The following is a 16,078-nucleotide window of genomic DNA, read 5'->3' as shown; positions in this document are numbered from 1 at the left end:
CTGGGATCAAATCCAGGCTGTCACGTTTGCTCAATAAGCATTTGACTCACTAAGGTGTCTCGTTTGCACTCATAGCAGACGCTTTGAGATACCCCTTATGACTCTTGAATCTAGAAACATGGCTGTTGTATAATCTTCTAATTTTACCATGTGAACATGCTTCTTGGTCTAAGCATTTAGACTTAATGAGGCCCTGTTTTTTTTTTTTTTTAAAGCATTTGCTTTCGGGGTCAGGTAATACTTTATTAATGAATTGCAAACAAATACAGCTCATTGTATCGTACTGGGAATATTTCCACTGCCTTTCTGCCACAAAGGTTTAGCACAGAGTTCTAACATAGAGCCATCTGTTTGATGTCTGTCTTGCTGGAGGGAACTTGGGGACTCTAACCACTTGTTGCAGCAGCATGTCTTTTTCCATATGCTTTAAAAGGCGTCTGTTTCTCTCTATTCTTTGCTATCATTTATCCTCAGGGTCTATGATAGATGATATAATGGCGAGGGTTGTTTTGTTTTGTTTTGTTTTTATCAACAACACAAAATTGAGTTACCTGGGAAGAAGGAACACCAGTTTAGCAATCTACTCCATTGGCTTGACCTGTGGGTGTTTCTTTGGGGCTTCGTCTTGATTTATGATTGACGTGGGAGGGCCACTCCCCTGCGTTGCCACCCCTTGATCTGATGACCCTCGGTTGTATAAGAAAGAAAACTAAGAGAGTCATGGAGACTAAGTAGCATTTCTCCATTACCTCCACTTCAGAACCTACCTCAAGCTCCTGCTATGATGGACTATAAGTCAAGTAAACCCTTTCTTCTCCAATTAGCTTTTGGTCAGTGTTTTATCCCAGCATCCTAAAGCAAACTAGAATGGATGATTACATATCAGATGCAGCCATCCAATGTATGGACGCAGTAGATTGAGCTTATAAGTTTGTGGATTGGGCTGAAAGGAGGGCAAAAGGAAACAAAGATTTAAATCTATCTCTGGCCCCCACTTTTCCCCCCACAAGCCACATGTTACATTTTGTACAGCATTTCTTATCTTCAATGACACATCCTTTGGACCCAAGTGACTTCTGGCCAAACACTACACTTAGGCTTCTAAATGAAAGATATCTGTAAAGAAAGGAAGTTAATGGAGACCGAGGTACTGAGATCTTGTTGGCTCTTTAGCTGAAAGTGATCAACTGCTTTATGTCTCAGCAAAGTCACCCAACGGACCTTAAGCCACTGCACTTACTCTTAGTGGGCACTTGGCCTGTTTTGTATTTTCTCTGTCTCTCTCTGTCTCTCTCTGTCTCCGTCTGTCTCTGTCTCTGTCTCTCTCTGTCTGTCTGTCTTGTACATGCTAGGCAAGGACCCTACTACTGAGCTACCTCTGTGGGGCATTTTAAGTAGAAAGTTATTCGTCTTTGATAACAAAATAGAAATTAAATACATAGTCCCTCCCAAGCTCACCTCAACGAACATCTTGACATCTTAGCATCCCTAAAATTAGGACAGTGGCCATGAGGTAAATAAAACAACACCTTGCGGATGCAGGTGTGAATGTACAAATAGTCTCATTTGCTAGTAATTGTTTTAGTCTTGCTTATCTCCTTTGTGGTTTAATATTTTCCCGCCAGCTCATTGTTCTCTGCTCCTAATGAGTGTGTCAATAACCAAATGTAATCCTCTCCAGTTTATCTCAAACCGTGACTGTTTAAAGCAGAGGTCTACAAAATTATTATCTAGAATAGGTTAAATTACAGATATTTTTAGCTTTGTAAAGCCTCCGGTCTGTGTCACAAATCAATTTTACCATGGTTGAGCAACCATAGATAGTATGTAGACAAATCAGTGCAGCTGTGTTTCAATAAACGTTTATCTACAAAAATACAGGTGATGGGCTAGATTGGGCCAGTCAGTAGGTTGTGCATCATTGGCTAACTTAGCATAGAAATGATTCCAGAAATTCAAAAGAAAACAGTGGTGGAAAATAAAGACTCAAGTCAGAGAGGGATGCTCACAGAGAAAAGGTATGTGTTAGTTCTCTCATGTGGACATTGCATGCATGCTGGACCATTTACTCTATCAGATAGCACACTCAGCAGCAACACTGACTTGGAAGCCAAAATAAAGTTCTGCCACTAATGCTGATACTGTAACATGGGGCAAACAGTTTTCTCTCAGTAAAAAAGAAGATAATGGGGTTAAAATCTTTCCAGAAACTTTCCACTTTGTCAGTTCCTGACATTGTGGTGGTTCTACTGAGATTTATGTGGCAGCATTTGAGCTGTCTCTTCATGGATGATCCCTTGCCTACCGTGGAAGACGTTCTGAGAATGTTTTCCTGTACCATAGGAGAAAGACAATTCTGATGAGAAACTCAAAGTTTAAATATATAGTTTAAAATTATATTAATGACTATACAGGAAATTCCAAGTCATGGGGACCATGAAGCCAAGGACACTGTGTAAAGGACGAATGTTAGACCCATGGAATAAAAGGAATATTGCCAGTTTCCATAGCAAGTGGTACTAAGCTGGAATTTAACAGTGATGAGGAATTCTCTCGGGGTCCTGGATCACAATGAGTAAGCTTCCCCTGACTGCAGAGTAAAGTTGTGGGGACAATTTGTAAGAACTTACTGAGAAGAGCAGAGCCTTTTGTGGTACACCCCAGTGGAGATACCAGGAGCCCTTCCTGCCACAGATTATTTTTAACACCACTCAGAAACAAAGGTGGTCACTCCTTTTTTCAATGCAATATGCAAGACAGTTGTCTAATTTTTGAGTATTTGACTATTGTTAGACTCTGAGAGGCTTGCAGAGTCTGCCCTACGAAGGGCCTCTAGAAGAAATAAACAAAGGATCTCCCTGACCTATGGCTGCCTCAGCTAGAGTCCCTAACTCCTACTTTTATCTGTCAGTGCTAAACAAACTCCACCCTAGTCACTTCATTGTGGATAAGAAAAGTGTGTCTCGTAGGGGGTTGTAAGCGGCCGTGGCTGTTGAAAGGCATGTGAGGAGAATCTGCTGGGCATAAGAAGTTCATATTCATCATCTGTGGAAGGTAGGGGCTGAGGGGGAGAAGGGAAACGGAGAACCGAATACTCAGTCTCTGTTCCTCTTGAAGACTCTTTGTGTCTCTCAGCCTTGTTAGAGATGTTCTCGTAGAACCCCTCAGCAGGGTTCACTGATGGCCTTCCCCTGACAGCTTCGTGATCAACAAGGATGTAGCACAACTCTTCTGTGTAGGTCTCATTAGCATTGTCCTGCAGGTCAAAGGGAAGGCACTATAAAGATCTGGCCTCTTTCCATTCTATTTATACTTTAATTAATGACACAGACCTGATGGGGGCAATTCTGACTTCCTCTATCACTGCCTTCTCCACTCCTCCATCGTCTTTCCTAAATGGCTGCAGGAACATTCCAAACACTAGACTAGATGATGGAGAGTCCATGTCACCCAAAGCACACAGGTGGCTTAGTGTGTCCCCTTTTCATGTAGTCCAGAGTGACCCTTGACCACCTTGTATACTTTCCATGGTCTTAGAACTTTGGATGTGCTTAGATAACATTTAACTACTCATCAAAACGTTGTTATTCTTTGAGACAAAGTCTCCTGCATCCCATTCAAAATGTAGCAGAGGATGATTTTGAACTTTCGTTCCTCTTACTTTTATCTTATGAGAACCACAGAAGTATGTGTGTCACCACACCTGGTTTGCGCTGTGCTGGGGCTCAAACCCAGGGCTGCCTGCATGCTACATAAGCACTCTCTACAAATTGCACTATACTCACAGGCTCCTCATTGCAGAATATCATATTATTACTTTGAAAGGAGGTTTCATTAATAGGGAAATCTCAGGAGTTAAAAAACAGAGGCAGTAATGTTCAGTGGTAAGTACATGGATATTAGAGGGAGCCTGGGTGTTGAATGTTGGCTCTGGCATCTTTCAGCTGCATGGCTTTGGAGGATATAACTTCATCCTTTACATTTTGCTTCTGTGAAGTCAGAGGACACAGCAATAATATGGGTTGTTGTGACAGTTACATGAGATGTCTATCAAAAGCTCACCACATGAGATGCCTGCCATCAACAAAAGCCATGGCAAATGTTAGCACCCTCCAACAAGTTATGCAACAGGAGAGCTGATATTTCTGCCACCAGGCACTGCAAATGGCGTTGGGTTCCAGCCCTGGCATTTACAGGGTTCTTCCAAGTTGGGATCAAAAGGGATCTTATTACCTGAACGGGAGCTGAAGTCATCCCTTCATCTGCAGAAAGAAAATACATTCAGTAAATCACAGGTTAAGAAGAGACTCAAGGGGTTGGGGCTTGGATGTGTGCAGCCAGACAACCAAGGAACAGCTGGAGTAGTCTACAGAAGTTTATAGTCAATCCCTAAGAGTCATAGTCAGCATGAAGAAGCCATAGCATAGCTTGCTCAGGCTGCTAGGTCCAGTGGAGAAAGGTACTTTTGCTGCATCTTTAGGCAGCAATTCGCATTCCTTCTCTTCTCTTTCCTCATGTAATGATCATTGTGAACCTACTTGGTAAAATACACTAGGGAGGAAGACTCACCAGAAGCAAGTGTGCAGTCTCAAGGCTAGACAGAGAACATACGAGACAGCGTGAGAGTCCCACACAGCAGATAGGAGAGTACTCTTTCTAACAGGTACTATGGGATGGTGGTAGCAGAGGGACTGGTGCTTGTAGGAAATTTTCAGAACAGGGAGCATGGAAGCTTAATATTTATGTTTCTATGGAAGCAAAGCAATTTTTCAAAAGATCATCTACTCCAAACTGACTGGCTTCAACCACAGAGCAGAGGCACACTTCCCATGCCTGGCATCCAAGCAGAATAAGTAGAAAGAAGGGAGGCAGAGCTGATCACAGATAGGAGTACAACATGGTTCATGAGTTTATATGTCTCTTAATACATCACTACAAGCTTTTATGGCCATGTGGGACTTCACTGATTGTCACTAGAAGAAAGGGTTCTGAATTTTGTCACCAGTGGCCTTCTTTCTGTTGTGTTTTCTTTTGATGGAAATTGGGGTTTGCTGGGACCTTGGGATGAAAGAGCTCAGGCTAGGAGCACTAGAGCTCCTTCTAAGCACAGAGACTCAGTGCATGGGTGAGCTATACTTTCCACTTTAAACCCAGTGAGGGAAAAGCCACACCTCCTTATTCTCTCTCTCTCTCTCTCTCTCTCTCTCTCTCTCTCTCTCTCTCCCATTTACTGCTACTCTCCAACCACCCATCAGATCATGTGACTTTAACTCAGCACTGATCTGTCCCTACAGCCTTGTAAGAGATCTGCTGGCATGACTTCCTACCAAGGGTTCAGCCACTGGGCTGGATGACCCCTTTAATGCAAATCTGACTGTACTGGCTGGTTTTGTGTCAACTTGACACAGCTGGAGTTATCACAGGGAAAGGAGCATCATTTGAGAAAATGCCTCCATGAGATCCAGCTGTAAGGCATTTTCTCAATTAGTGATCAAGTGGAGAGGGCCCCTTGTGGGTGGGACCATCTCTGGGCTGGTAGTCTTGGGTTCTACAAGAAAGCAAGCTGAGCAAGCCAGGGGAAGCAAGCTAGTAAGTAACATCCCTCCATGGCCTCTGCATCAGCTCCTGCTTCCTGACCTGCTTGAGTTCCAGTCCTGACTTCCTTGGTGATGAACAGCAACGTGGAAATGTAAGCTGGATAAACCCTTTCCTCCCCAACTTACTTCTTGGTCATGATGTTTGTGCAGGAATAGAAACCCTGACTAAGACACTGACTATCCCTCATCTTTTGGAAAACTTCTCCATTCTTTCCTGTTGCTCTTAAGGGGAGGATCAAAACACGGAGCTGCCTCTCTGTGCTCTGGCTGACACACTTGTTGCCAGCTAGGTCCTTCAGTTTCCAGATCAGGCATTGATTGAGGAATATGGAGGTCAATAAATCATTCCCTGAATCACTGAGATTACAGTCTAATAGAAACAAACAAACACACAACAAATAAACAGGGAACTGGATGAATCGGCGCAGCACTATGTGTAGGTTTATAGGAAGAATATTCTCACTGGGCTTTGGGGCGCATAGAGAAAGGACGTTTTAGAAATGTATGTGCATCAGAAGTAAAAATGATGGGGGGATGAGGACTTACTTTGCTTTGGAGACTCTTGTCTGGCTTTAAATGTGCGTATGTTTTTCCTGTAAGAAAGGAATGTAGATGGGTTGTCTCAATATTTGAAAGCTCTCAACACATTATACTATGAGACTTCACTTTCAATCTTTGCTAGGTATTATGCTTTTATAATACTTCTTTCAGCCGTAGGAATGAAAAAGTAAGAGGGAAAATATAAGATGATGTTAAGCAGAAATATCTTCCTTTCTCCCTCCTTTGCTTGCCTCTAGTTTGAAACGTGATCTGCACATATGTGGTGTCAAGAGGCTACAGTTTGGGGGAATATTTCTGACTCAAACTTCCATTTTGTTTTTACCATGCAAACGAAGGAGCAGGCATTTTTCAGTCCCAAGCCCACCCTGTGATCACACAAGCAGAAAACCAAACACTTTCCTTTAGAGTACACGGCACAGAAGGGCCCCTAGAAATATGTTAGAAGCCCATTGTCATCTGGTGGACAAAGACACAGTTGCTATAAGGATGACCACAGGTCTGATATGCTAAGACTACTTACTGTCATTATCAATCCCTTAACTATTTTTAGCAATCCTTTTACTCTCCCAGATTGTCTCAGGTTGGACAATAGATTATCACCTGGAGTGCATCTTCTCCATGCAAAGGGCAGAAATGTGTACTTCTATACAATGTGAATACTCTCAATATTAATGGGCAGTTTCATTCTTGCATCTGAGGCTTACATTTGTGAGAAGAAGCCACCACCCATGAAGCAATTATTCTTGATTCTTACCACACACCAGGGGCTGTTTCCTTGACTGATTCTCAGTGACTATGTATCAGCTTGGTACCAGGCTTGAGTGTAGCCACAAAGAGGAAGGAGCTTACAGGTACAAGTACCACATTGAATACAAAGGTAGAGAATTAACTCCTTGGAGCAATGCTTTACTTACCAAGGAAGGCAGGAGCATCCTTCAACGCTGTGACAACAACTCCAGCCCCTGAAGTATCTGAGAGAGATGACCAGAAGTCAGTGAGCCTGGTTTCTTTCTTTTTTTTCTTTTTTCCCTTTTTCTTTCTTTTTCTTCTTCTTTTGTTTGTTTGTTTGTTTGTTTGTTTTTGTTTGTTTGTTTTTTGTTTTGTTTTTCGAGACAGGGTTTCTCTGTATAGCCCTGGCTGTCCTGGAACTCACTCTGTAGACCAGGCTGGCCTCAAACTCAGAAATCCGCCTGCCTCTGCCTCCCAAGTGCTGGGATTAAAGGCGTGTGCCACCACGCCTGGCTTAAGCCTGGTTTCTTAAGCTTTATTAAAGGTGACTTCTCCCCTCCCCAGTTGCTGTCCTTATTTCTTAGGTGAGTTGGACACAAGTCTATGACACTGTCATTTTCTAACCAGGGATAAATCCTTTCAATATTATTCTTAGTAAGGGAAACAAAATGTTTTAAAACCCATGATTCTAGTGATTTACGATTTACTTGGGGTTATCTCCAGAAAACCAAGGTTCAAGCCTATAGATATTTGAGAAACCATTTTGTGTGGGTAGGGGCAGCTATTAAAGCGCATATATCACACAATGGGAATAAGAGAAAAGGATGTGGGGATAAGGGAGAGAAAAATCGTAGAGTTGAGGACAGTAGGTCTTATGAAAAGACAGGCACCTGGCATTGCTGGCATACCCATGATATCACAGACTTTGTCTCTCTAATTCATGGTCACGTGGTTATGATACAGCTTTTTCTGTGCTACCCTTTCTGAGGGAACTCCAGGGATACCTCACTGTAAGGCACATTTCTAGATATCACTGAGTTCTCTCTAATCAATCCTACCTACTCTGCACTGTAATGGACTAATTACATGACCATCTCCTTCCTACCCTAGCATGTGAACCTCACAAAGCTCATTATGTCCATCCACTCCATAGTTTATCTCACCAGGGTAGGACACCCTCTCTGATATACATAGACATCTGATGGAGATATAATGAGTATCTGTGGGCACAGCCACCAAAACGGAAGGCCGTCAGATCTACCACCCAAACGCTGATGGTATAGCTGCATCGGAAGGCTTGTGCTTTTTATGGTAGCAGATGGAAAGCCAACTCTGAAGTTAGACATCTAGGATGATGTCTAGCTTTCTATGATTCTTTCCAAATTGATGGTAGAACTAAAACCGTATGGGTTACCATAAAATCCTCCTGAAATGCACTACAAGTACCAGTTGTGTTCTATAAAGACATTTGGAAAATACCATTATAAAATGTGTCCCCAGTGAACTTCCCAAGTAGTTTCCCCAAAAGAACAGCCCAGGAAAGGCTGGCTGCAACCTGTGGTCATGGAGGGATGACCAGTTTGGTTGAACATTTTGGTGGCGTCTAGGTTTTATGTGATATCAGGAACTTTGGGGTTGTGGGACACAACCATTGTTCACTCTTTTTTTTTAGGTCACCTTTAGTGTACTTTGTGCCCTGTAAACCATTTGCTTTCATCTTCCTCTTCTTTTGTTAAAAGACATCATAAGGAAACTCTTGAGTCTGACCAGTGTGTAGAAAGCAGGTTCATTAAGGGAATAAGGAAGCAGAAGGGAAGGGAACGGTTGAGTTTTGAGTTACTAGATCCATATTTCTAAACATCTTGAGCCACAATTTCTTAATTTGTAAGATGAGAGTATATATTCTACTTACTTCATGACGCTGTAAGGATCATACAAAGGTGATGATGGGTAAAAGGGATTTGAGAGCTGTTCTCCATACATGGCAGCACCTTGCCATGCAGTCTTGCATTGTGTGTGTTTGGTTTTGAGTGAGTTTGGACAAGTTGACTGCAACATATTCAAGAGTGCTGGAAAGAGGCATCTAAAGATATGCCTGCCAGTGAGCTAGGCCTGGAGTTCTTCCAGAAAGGGTCGCACAGGAAAAGCTGTATTGTGACTGTGAATTGTAGACAAGCCTCTGCAGCATCATATAGACACCAACAGTCCCAGGCGCCTGTCTTCTTAAAAGGCTTACTGTCTTCATGTTTATGATCTCTCTCTCTCTCTCTCTCTCTCTCTCTCTCTCTCTCTCTCTCTCTCTCTCTCTCTCTCTCTCTCTCTCTCATTCTCCCATTCTTTTATTTTATCCCATCATGTGATATATGCTCTTAAATAGATGGTCAATGACACCTCTCAAAATACATAATTCTCAGCTTGCATTGAAGAAATGCAGCCTTGGATGGGAAGGACTTTTGGGTCCCTGCCTCTAAGATAGTCTTGGATTTTCTGTTTGTTTTTCAGGTCCTCTTTCAAATGTACCTCCTGAAACACTATGACAATTGCTGCCAACTTCTGTAGGTCACAGAACAACAGGCTTTGCCACAATTTGGAATTCTTAGACCTTAGGTCCTAGTACGGTACAAGGTTCTTTCCTTCGTTGTTGCCTAAGACTGAGTACTCAAAAGGCCACCCAGGAAGAATGCATAAAGCTGCAGTAGATTTGCAGCACTGGCTTTTACACAAGCAGCTCTCCAGAAGCCTTTCAACCTCTTGACATGGGAGAGTGCATTTAACTCAGAAATAGAAACTCAAGGCTTAACATGACAAAGCTAAGGCAGAGATTTGAGCACAAAGGTATATTATTCCACAAACAAAGAAGCAACAGGATTTCAGATCTTTATTTCAGGTTGTACCAGGGACTTACACATCTGATTTCCTGTTGCCAAGGAGACACAGGCTCTTAGAATTGCAGCATGTCTCCTGTTCAGTGTAAGGCAGTCTTGTTGTCTATCTGTCCTTCACACACTCACCACCATAATGGATGGCCTCAGCTGTGGGGGATGTGTAGCCTCCACCCTGATAAATCCTTCTTCCTGGGTAGCTGGGTAGCATATACTCTCACCTGCATGTTCTTCCCTTGGCACTGAGTCTCAGATTCCAAGGTGTTTCCTGCATGTCCAGCTGCCATCTAAGATTTAAATATCAGAAATGGACCAAGTGTTTCCTTCCATAATCCGCACTGAAGTTCTATGTTTCTCTCAACTTTTTTTGTTTCTTTTGTTTATGTGCAATCCTGAACCATCTAAGCATTTCCCTCATTGCCCTGTCATCTATGAATGGCCCCTTCTGAAGCTCGGAGCACTGCCGGTGGTTTCAGATCTAACATCTTTATCACTACAAGAAACAGTCCATCTGTGATGCTAAAAACATTCCTGAGAATCCTCATCAGCCTGAAAATACCACCTCACCTTTTATTCACTGAGTTTCCAGGGCCTGCACCCAAGTAATAGGCTTCAATGAGTTAGCACCTTTCTCAGAAATTCAAAGAACAAGGGATATATAGAAAGGGAAGGAAAGAATAAAATAGAGACAATAAAGTCATTCACTGGATTGGATTTCTGTTTAAACTCTTTTTTTCCCAATTTGCTGGAAATTGAGAATATGAAGAAGTAAAATTGGTGAGTACTTCTTTGTATGCACCAGTCTTTTTATGCGCTGCATTCCATTTAGTTTCAGAACAAGGCCATCAGTTGATGCTATTGTCCTGTTATTTATTAAAAAGGAATCTGGGGACAGAATTTAGGCAACTTGTTTGAGGTTCTACAACCAAGAAGGGGGAAAAGCTGGGTTTCCTTTTGGGAAAATGCTTTTCTCTAAGACCTTGGGCTCTTCCTGTTAGGAAGAGATATTTTCTGTCCTCTGATCTACAGAGACATAGAAAGGAATGTGCCCACGGGGATAAAAGAAGAAAGATGGACAACAGGTGCCAGCATAGGAAGAGGGATGCTGGAATAACTGGGCAATTATTTAGGGATACAAAATAATATCTGAACCATGCATTGATGTATAAGACTAAATGTAAATTAATAAATCACACACTAAAACAATGAGTGTGTGAATTGGTAAGGAAGGACTACCAGGAATGAGCACAGGGAAAGAAACCTAAGGGATTTCCTGAAAGAATTGGATCATCTTTAAAATGTAATGAACACAGATAATAAAAATCAAACCACAGACTAGAAAACAATATTAATTTCTGCAATATTTATGAAAAGAAACCATTAAAAATACAAATAGCTTTTAACTTCAGAAACGTAATACACTAAACCTCAAAGAAAAATTAATTGAAGGCATACTGGCTCTTAGTAGAAAAGGAAATACAAGTGACTATCAGATATAGGAGCTAAAATAAAGACTGTGGGTATAAAGCTGTAACTCTAAGTGTGGTTAGCAGCTCATCTCATCTTCTTCTGCTTGTATTTCTATACACTTCACCTTCTCATAGTAAATATACTTTGGTGCTACACCACTTAACCCCACAGCAAAGTTCTGAAACACGAAAGTGCAGGTATGTCATCTATCACTGCTTCTTCATCTATACCATATCTTCATTTTGCTTTCTCTCTCCTCAGGAATGCTTCCAGTCATCAGTCTAGCACTGAGTACCTGCTGTGTGCCAGAAACAAAGGCAAGAACCAGGCATTCACAAAGCAGTGAGCAGAAATTAAGAAGCAATTGTGCTTTACAGGATGTCACAGGGAGCTATAAGGGCAGCCATTCATAATCTTACTAAGGCTACTAGAAGCAGGAGGAGGCTTGGGAGAGTCCAGGGCAAATACTGGCTCTCTGGAAAAGACGTGAATACTGCCAAGCCTCCTTTGGGTAAGTAGCATTTGTGTAAGACGTCATTTTTCTATGTTCCCCTTTATATGTTATATAAGACCAAGGCAGCAAGGAAGACCCCCTGCCAGACCTCTATAGATCACCTAACTTTATACCATAGAAATTCTCTTATTTTGTGTGATCATATTTTCTTTTACATGTGTTCTCTTTGATTGAATGAAAAATTTGCTCTGAAAATTGAGAAGAGTCCCCCATCACTGAGACCTTCTCTGTCAGGGACCATGGTGCCACCATCTACACTTGGAACCTCCGGGTAGGATTATAAATTTTTTTTCCATTTAAAATGAGGAGACCAAAGTCCAGGAAGATGAAGGCAAGTCTTCTCCCTAGTGACAAGACCTTTTCCTTAACCCGCCTATAAGTGTACTAACTGCCGTCTCAACATGGCAGGAAATGTGGTGTTTATTTTAAATTTATAAAGACTCCCCGAAAGGGTGGGCACATATAACTCATTCAGGAACATCCAGGGCCCAAGAAAGGATGCCTTTCCCCAGCCCCAGGACAGCTGTTTCATTTCTTAGATGGACAGGAGTCCTCCTTTAATAAGTTCTTTCTCTCATTTCACCTGTTCTTATGTTCTCATTGTCTCTGTGTGTGAAAACCTGTAAGGATAGTCACATGGTGTATGGCTCAGGAGGGACTGAATTCTTGTCACACCCCTTCCCTAGTCCATTCACCCTAAAAGCTGTCCTCTTTTTTTCTTTCACCTCTGGCTCAGGTCTCTGCTCGCAGGAGGGAGTGAGCTCACCTGGTTGTCCTCTGCAAACAGTTCCCCATGAGGCAGGCCCCTCAGCACCTTCCCTCTGGTAGTCTCCACTTCCTTCTCAGCCGGCTTGCACCTTGGTCTGGCACTGTGCTCTGTAACTGGCAGTTTCCGACTGACAGTAGCTTCAGAGCTGCTCTGGTCACCCGTGTAGAGTCAGAAAGAGGAGGTGCCTGCTGGATGGTGGAGGAAGAGGCTGAGGGGGAGATGAGAGGCACATTTGTGTGTCTTGAAAGACCAGGGCCTTGATGCACCAGACTATTAACCAAAGGAAAAAAAGGTTGGTTAGGGAGAGGGTTAGCCACTAGGGAGTCCCAGGCTTTTCCTAACGGAGGAACCATGGGAGATTTTCCATGGCAGACACCTGTATTTAGTAAGAAAGTCAAATGGGAGAGGATCATTGTTTAGAAGCAAACAAAACAAAAAAGTCTGAAATATCAAATACCCCCCCTCAAAAAAAAAAAAAAACTCCAAAAGGGAAAACAGAATCAAGCCACAGTCTAGCTGGGCATATATAAACTTTCAAAATGTACTCACGAGCACATATACTGGAGTAACTGTACAAACAAGGCAAGTTGAGAGGGACCATTGCTGAGTGAAGTGGCCACAGAGCCATAGAGAGGGGAATCATAGGGTAAAATGGTTTGATGTGGGAAATGGGAAAAATAGGAGCACTCTAATTACTGTGTGTGTGTGTGTGTGTGTGTGTGTGTGTGTGTGTGTGTGTGTGAAGGATGATAAATCCAGAAGGAAGAAGGTAAAATAACAGTAAGGATGGCTGAAAAAGTCATAAGGAGTCATACTACTAGCTCTCTACCTAAAAATACCTGTAGTTATGGAAGTCCGTGCATAAATATATTGGTTTAAATAAAAATTCCCCATCTTGTCTGACAATGCCTCCTCCAAAAGTCAAAATTCATCTAACCGAAACGGCAGCACCACCCTTTATAAATCATCTTTTGAGCTGTTGGTTAGGGCTATCAAAGACTCCCTAAACACAGAGCCTTATTGCTATTGCTCTTGGCTGCCCTCTAAAGGCAGAATTTGAGTCCATATTGCTGCAGATACCTTGCATTTCAGAGGCCCAGACTCCCAGGACCCAGAAATAACCTGAATATCTCCTGGACTGCTTGCCAGGAGCACCCCACTCCCTGCACAGACAGGTGGCAATGATATTAGGAAAGGATCTTGTTCTTTGTCTCCACCGTAGTGGCTGTGTGTCTGTGCCTTCTTTACTATGGTACTAAGGATGTGTAAACTGTATATAAGTTATACTGCTTAAATGAATCCTGGGACTGCAATCATCGTTTGAATGATGGTTGTTTCTTGTTTGGTTACTCATTTGTTCATCCCGTCAACAAGTGTGTGTTGAGAACCTACTGTGTGCCGAGGACCTTGGGCTCAACAGTGAGCAGAACAGAGGAGATATATTTCTTTATTTGACTTTCAGCAATACAGAAGTCATATCTAAGGCAAACAGCAGGATGGGGACTGTCTTAGTTATTGTTCTGTTGCTGTGAAAGACAATATGAACAAATCACCCCGTATGGAAGAAAGTAATTGTGGGCTTGCTTCCAGTTTCAGGGGATTCACTCTGGTGGAAAGCAGACAGGCGTGGCCTAGGAGCAGTCGCTGAGAACTTCACATCCTGATCTGCAGGCAGCAGAGAGAACAAGGACTTTGCCTTGTTTGGGATTTTTTTGAAAGCTTTAACCACCACCACCACCACCCTCCCCCACAACTGAAAAAAGGTCACACATACTTTAACAAGGCCACACCTCCTAATTCTCCCCAAATGTTTACACTGGCTGTTTACAACCAGAGTCAAAGCATTAGGGGCGGGGATTGAAAAATCAGTCTGCCTTGTCATTTTGGGTTATTGAATCCCAGTTTTCAAGTTTCAGTTTTACTACCGACCACTAGATGAAGACACTGAGCTGTGGAAGTCTCAGATACCAGGAAAGAAAATGTGTTGATTCTGCAAGAGGTGGAGCTGGGCATTCACTACATTGTTGGTGTGGTACAGACTTGGGGCTAAATAAACTGCTCCCACTGCACAGGTGAAAGTGTTACAAGTCCAAAAAGGAAATCTCTGAGCTCTTCTCTCTTTAGTCCCATCAGCATTTACTCCAGTACTTAAGACCTGTAAGAAATTACACTCCCTGAACTAGAAACAAAAACCTGGATATTTATACCAGTGAGATTTATGAGCTGAGATCTTTGCCCTTATCTACTCCTTGTTTGCTGTTGTGTGGGCAGTTAACCACCAGTGTAAAAACGATTCCCCTCTACTTTTATATAATAAGGTAACAAGATCTGAATAACCGTGCTTTACTGGATTTCTGACAGTCACAAACTCTAGAGCTTTTTTATATGTGAATTCTGTGGTTATCTTGCTACCAGTTCCTGCTTTTTGTAGGCGAGTAGGAATAAAAGAGCTCTACATGTTCTTTTCAGGTTGTTGTTGAGCTTCGGGTGTGGCAGAGATCTAGATCTCTGTGACAGGATCAATTCCTACGTTGGAGTTTTACATAGGATCTTTACAATCCAGACTATGCATCAAGCCGGACACTGACAATCATTGAAATTGGGCCTGTATACTTCTCTTTAGTAGCCTAGATTTCGAAAATAAGACCAAGACAACCTCAGCAGCCTAGCAAATGGCACATGATTAAACCAGCTCACAACTGTATAGTGAGTCCATCACATAGTGAAGATATCAAGCAATTTATCTGAATTCTCTAAGTTCCATTGCTTCCTCTTCAAAACGAGGCTAACCACCCCTTCCTCCATAAATACACTGATATCCTCATAAGCTGTTGGTAGAGAACGCGTCTCCCCTCTCCTGATGCTTGTTTCAGATTGAGGGGTAACTCTCCATTCATTGTCTTTGCATTCTTCAAACCCTGTCTCCTCCCAGAGGCCTGGAGGTTTCTGCTGGATAGTGCCACTGCTGCTGATTTGTGATGGTTTGTATATGCTTGGCAAAGGGAGTGGCACTATTTGGAGGTGTGGCCTTGTTGGAGTAGGTGTATCACTGTGGGTGTGGGCTTTAATACCTCCATCCTAGCTGCCTGGAAGTTAGTCTTTTAGCAGCCTTCAGATGAAGATGTAGGACTCTCAGTCTTGCCTGTACCATGCCTGCCTGTACTTTTCCATGCTCTCATCTTGATAATAATGGACTTTACCTCTGAATCTGTAAGCTCGTCCCAATTAAGTGTTGTCTATGACTGCCTTGGTCATGGTGTCTGTTCACAGCAGTAAGACCCTAAGACACTACTGAATAGGACTGCTAGTATCCTGACAAACTGAGATTGGAATCACCCCAAAATACTACTTTCTAAACATGTCCACATCCCCTTGTCCTATTTACCATCTATTCTCCCCTACCTTTGGATGATGGGCTAGAAGGGGGTCGAAGTGTTTGAGAATCCTTATTAAAAGTAGGTTTAAAAAAATATAAGCCTACAAGAAAATCTTAAGAGTCTTATTTTATCCCCCCACCCCAGTCTAAATACAGAAATAACATCATTTGGAGAGTTGG

General features: G+C 42.5%; 1 protein-coding gene across 2 annotated transcripts; it reads right to left on the bottom strand.

Annotated features, from left to right (window-relative positions):
* Positions 1-212: 212 nt before the first annotated feature.
* Positions 213-12,640, bottom strand: Gcsam (germinal center associated, signaling and motility). 2 transcript variants are annotated; one of them, NM_001159297.1, is made up of 6 exons: positions 12,520-12,640; positions 9,991-10,056; positions 7,073-7,129; positions 6,144-6,190; positions 4,234-4,262; positions 213-3,256 (listed from the first exon to the last, which is right to left on the bottom strand). In NM_001159297.1, the coding sequence occupies exons 1-6, from the start codon at positions 12,546-12,548 to the stop codon at positions 2,939-2,941; spliced, it is 546 nt and encodes a 181-aa protein (NP_001152769.1). In that variant the 5' UTR covers positions 12,549-12,640; the 3' UTR covers positions 213-2,938. The 2 variants fall into 2 exon arrangements, with proteins under 2 accessions (NP_001152769.1, NP_032125.3); NM_008099.4 differs by lacking the exon at positions 9,991-10,056.
* Positions 12,641-16,078: the final 3,438 nt, after the last annotated feature.

The sequence above is a fragment of the Mus musculus genome, chromosome 16 (genome assembly GCF_000001635.26).
Source record: "Mus musculus strain C57BL/6J chromosome 16, GRCm38.p6 C57BL/6J".
Lineage (NCBI taxonomy): Eukaryota > Metazoa > Chordata > Mammalia > Rodentia > Muridae > Mus > Mus musculus.
The sequence above is the reverse complement of the archived record's forward strand: the minus strand, read 5'-3'. Positions and strand labels throughout refer to the sequence as shown.

Coding starts and splice junctions, on each gene's coding strand:
- Gcsam (NM_001159297.1), bottom strand. CDS start 12,548: ATGGGGAACTGTTTGCAGAGGACAACCAG. Junction 7,130..9,990: donor GCCAAGGGAAGAACATGCAG/GTGAGAGTATAT, acceptor CATCTCTCTCAG/ATACTTCAGGGGCTGGAGTT. Junction 6,191..7,072: donor GGATGCTCCTGCCTTCCTTG/GTAAGTAAAGCA, acceptor CCTTTCTTACAG/GAAAAACATACGCACATTTA.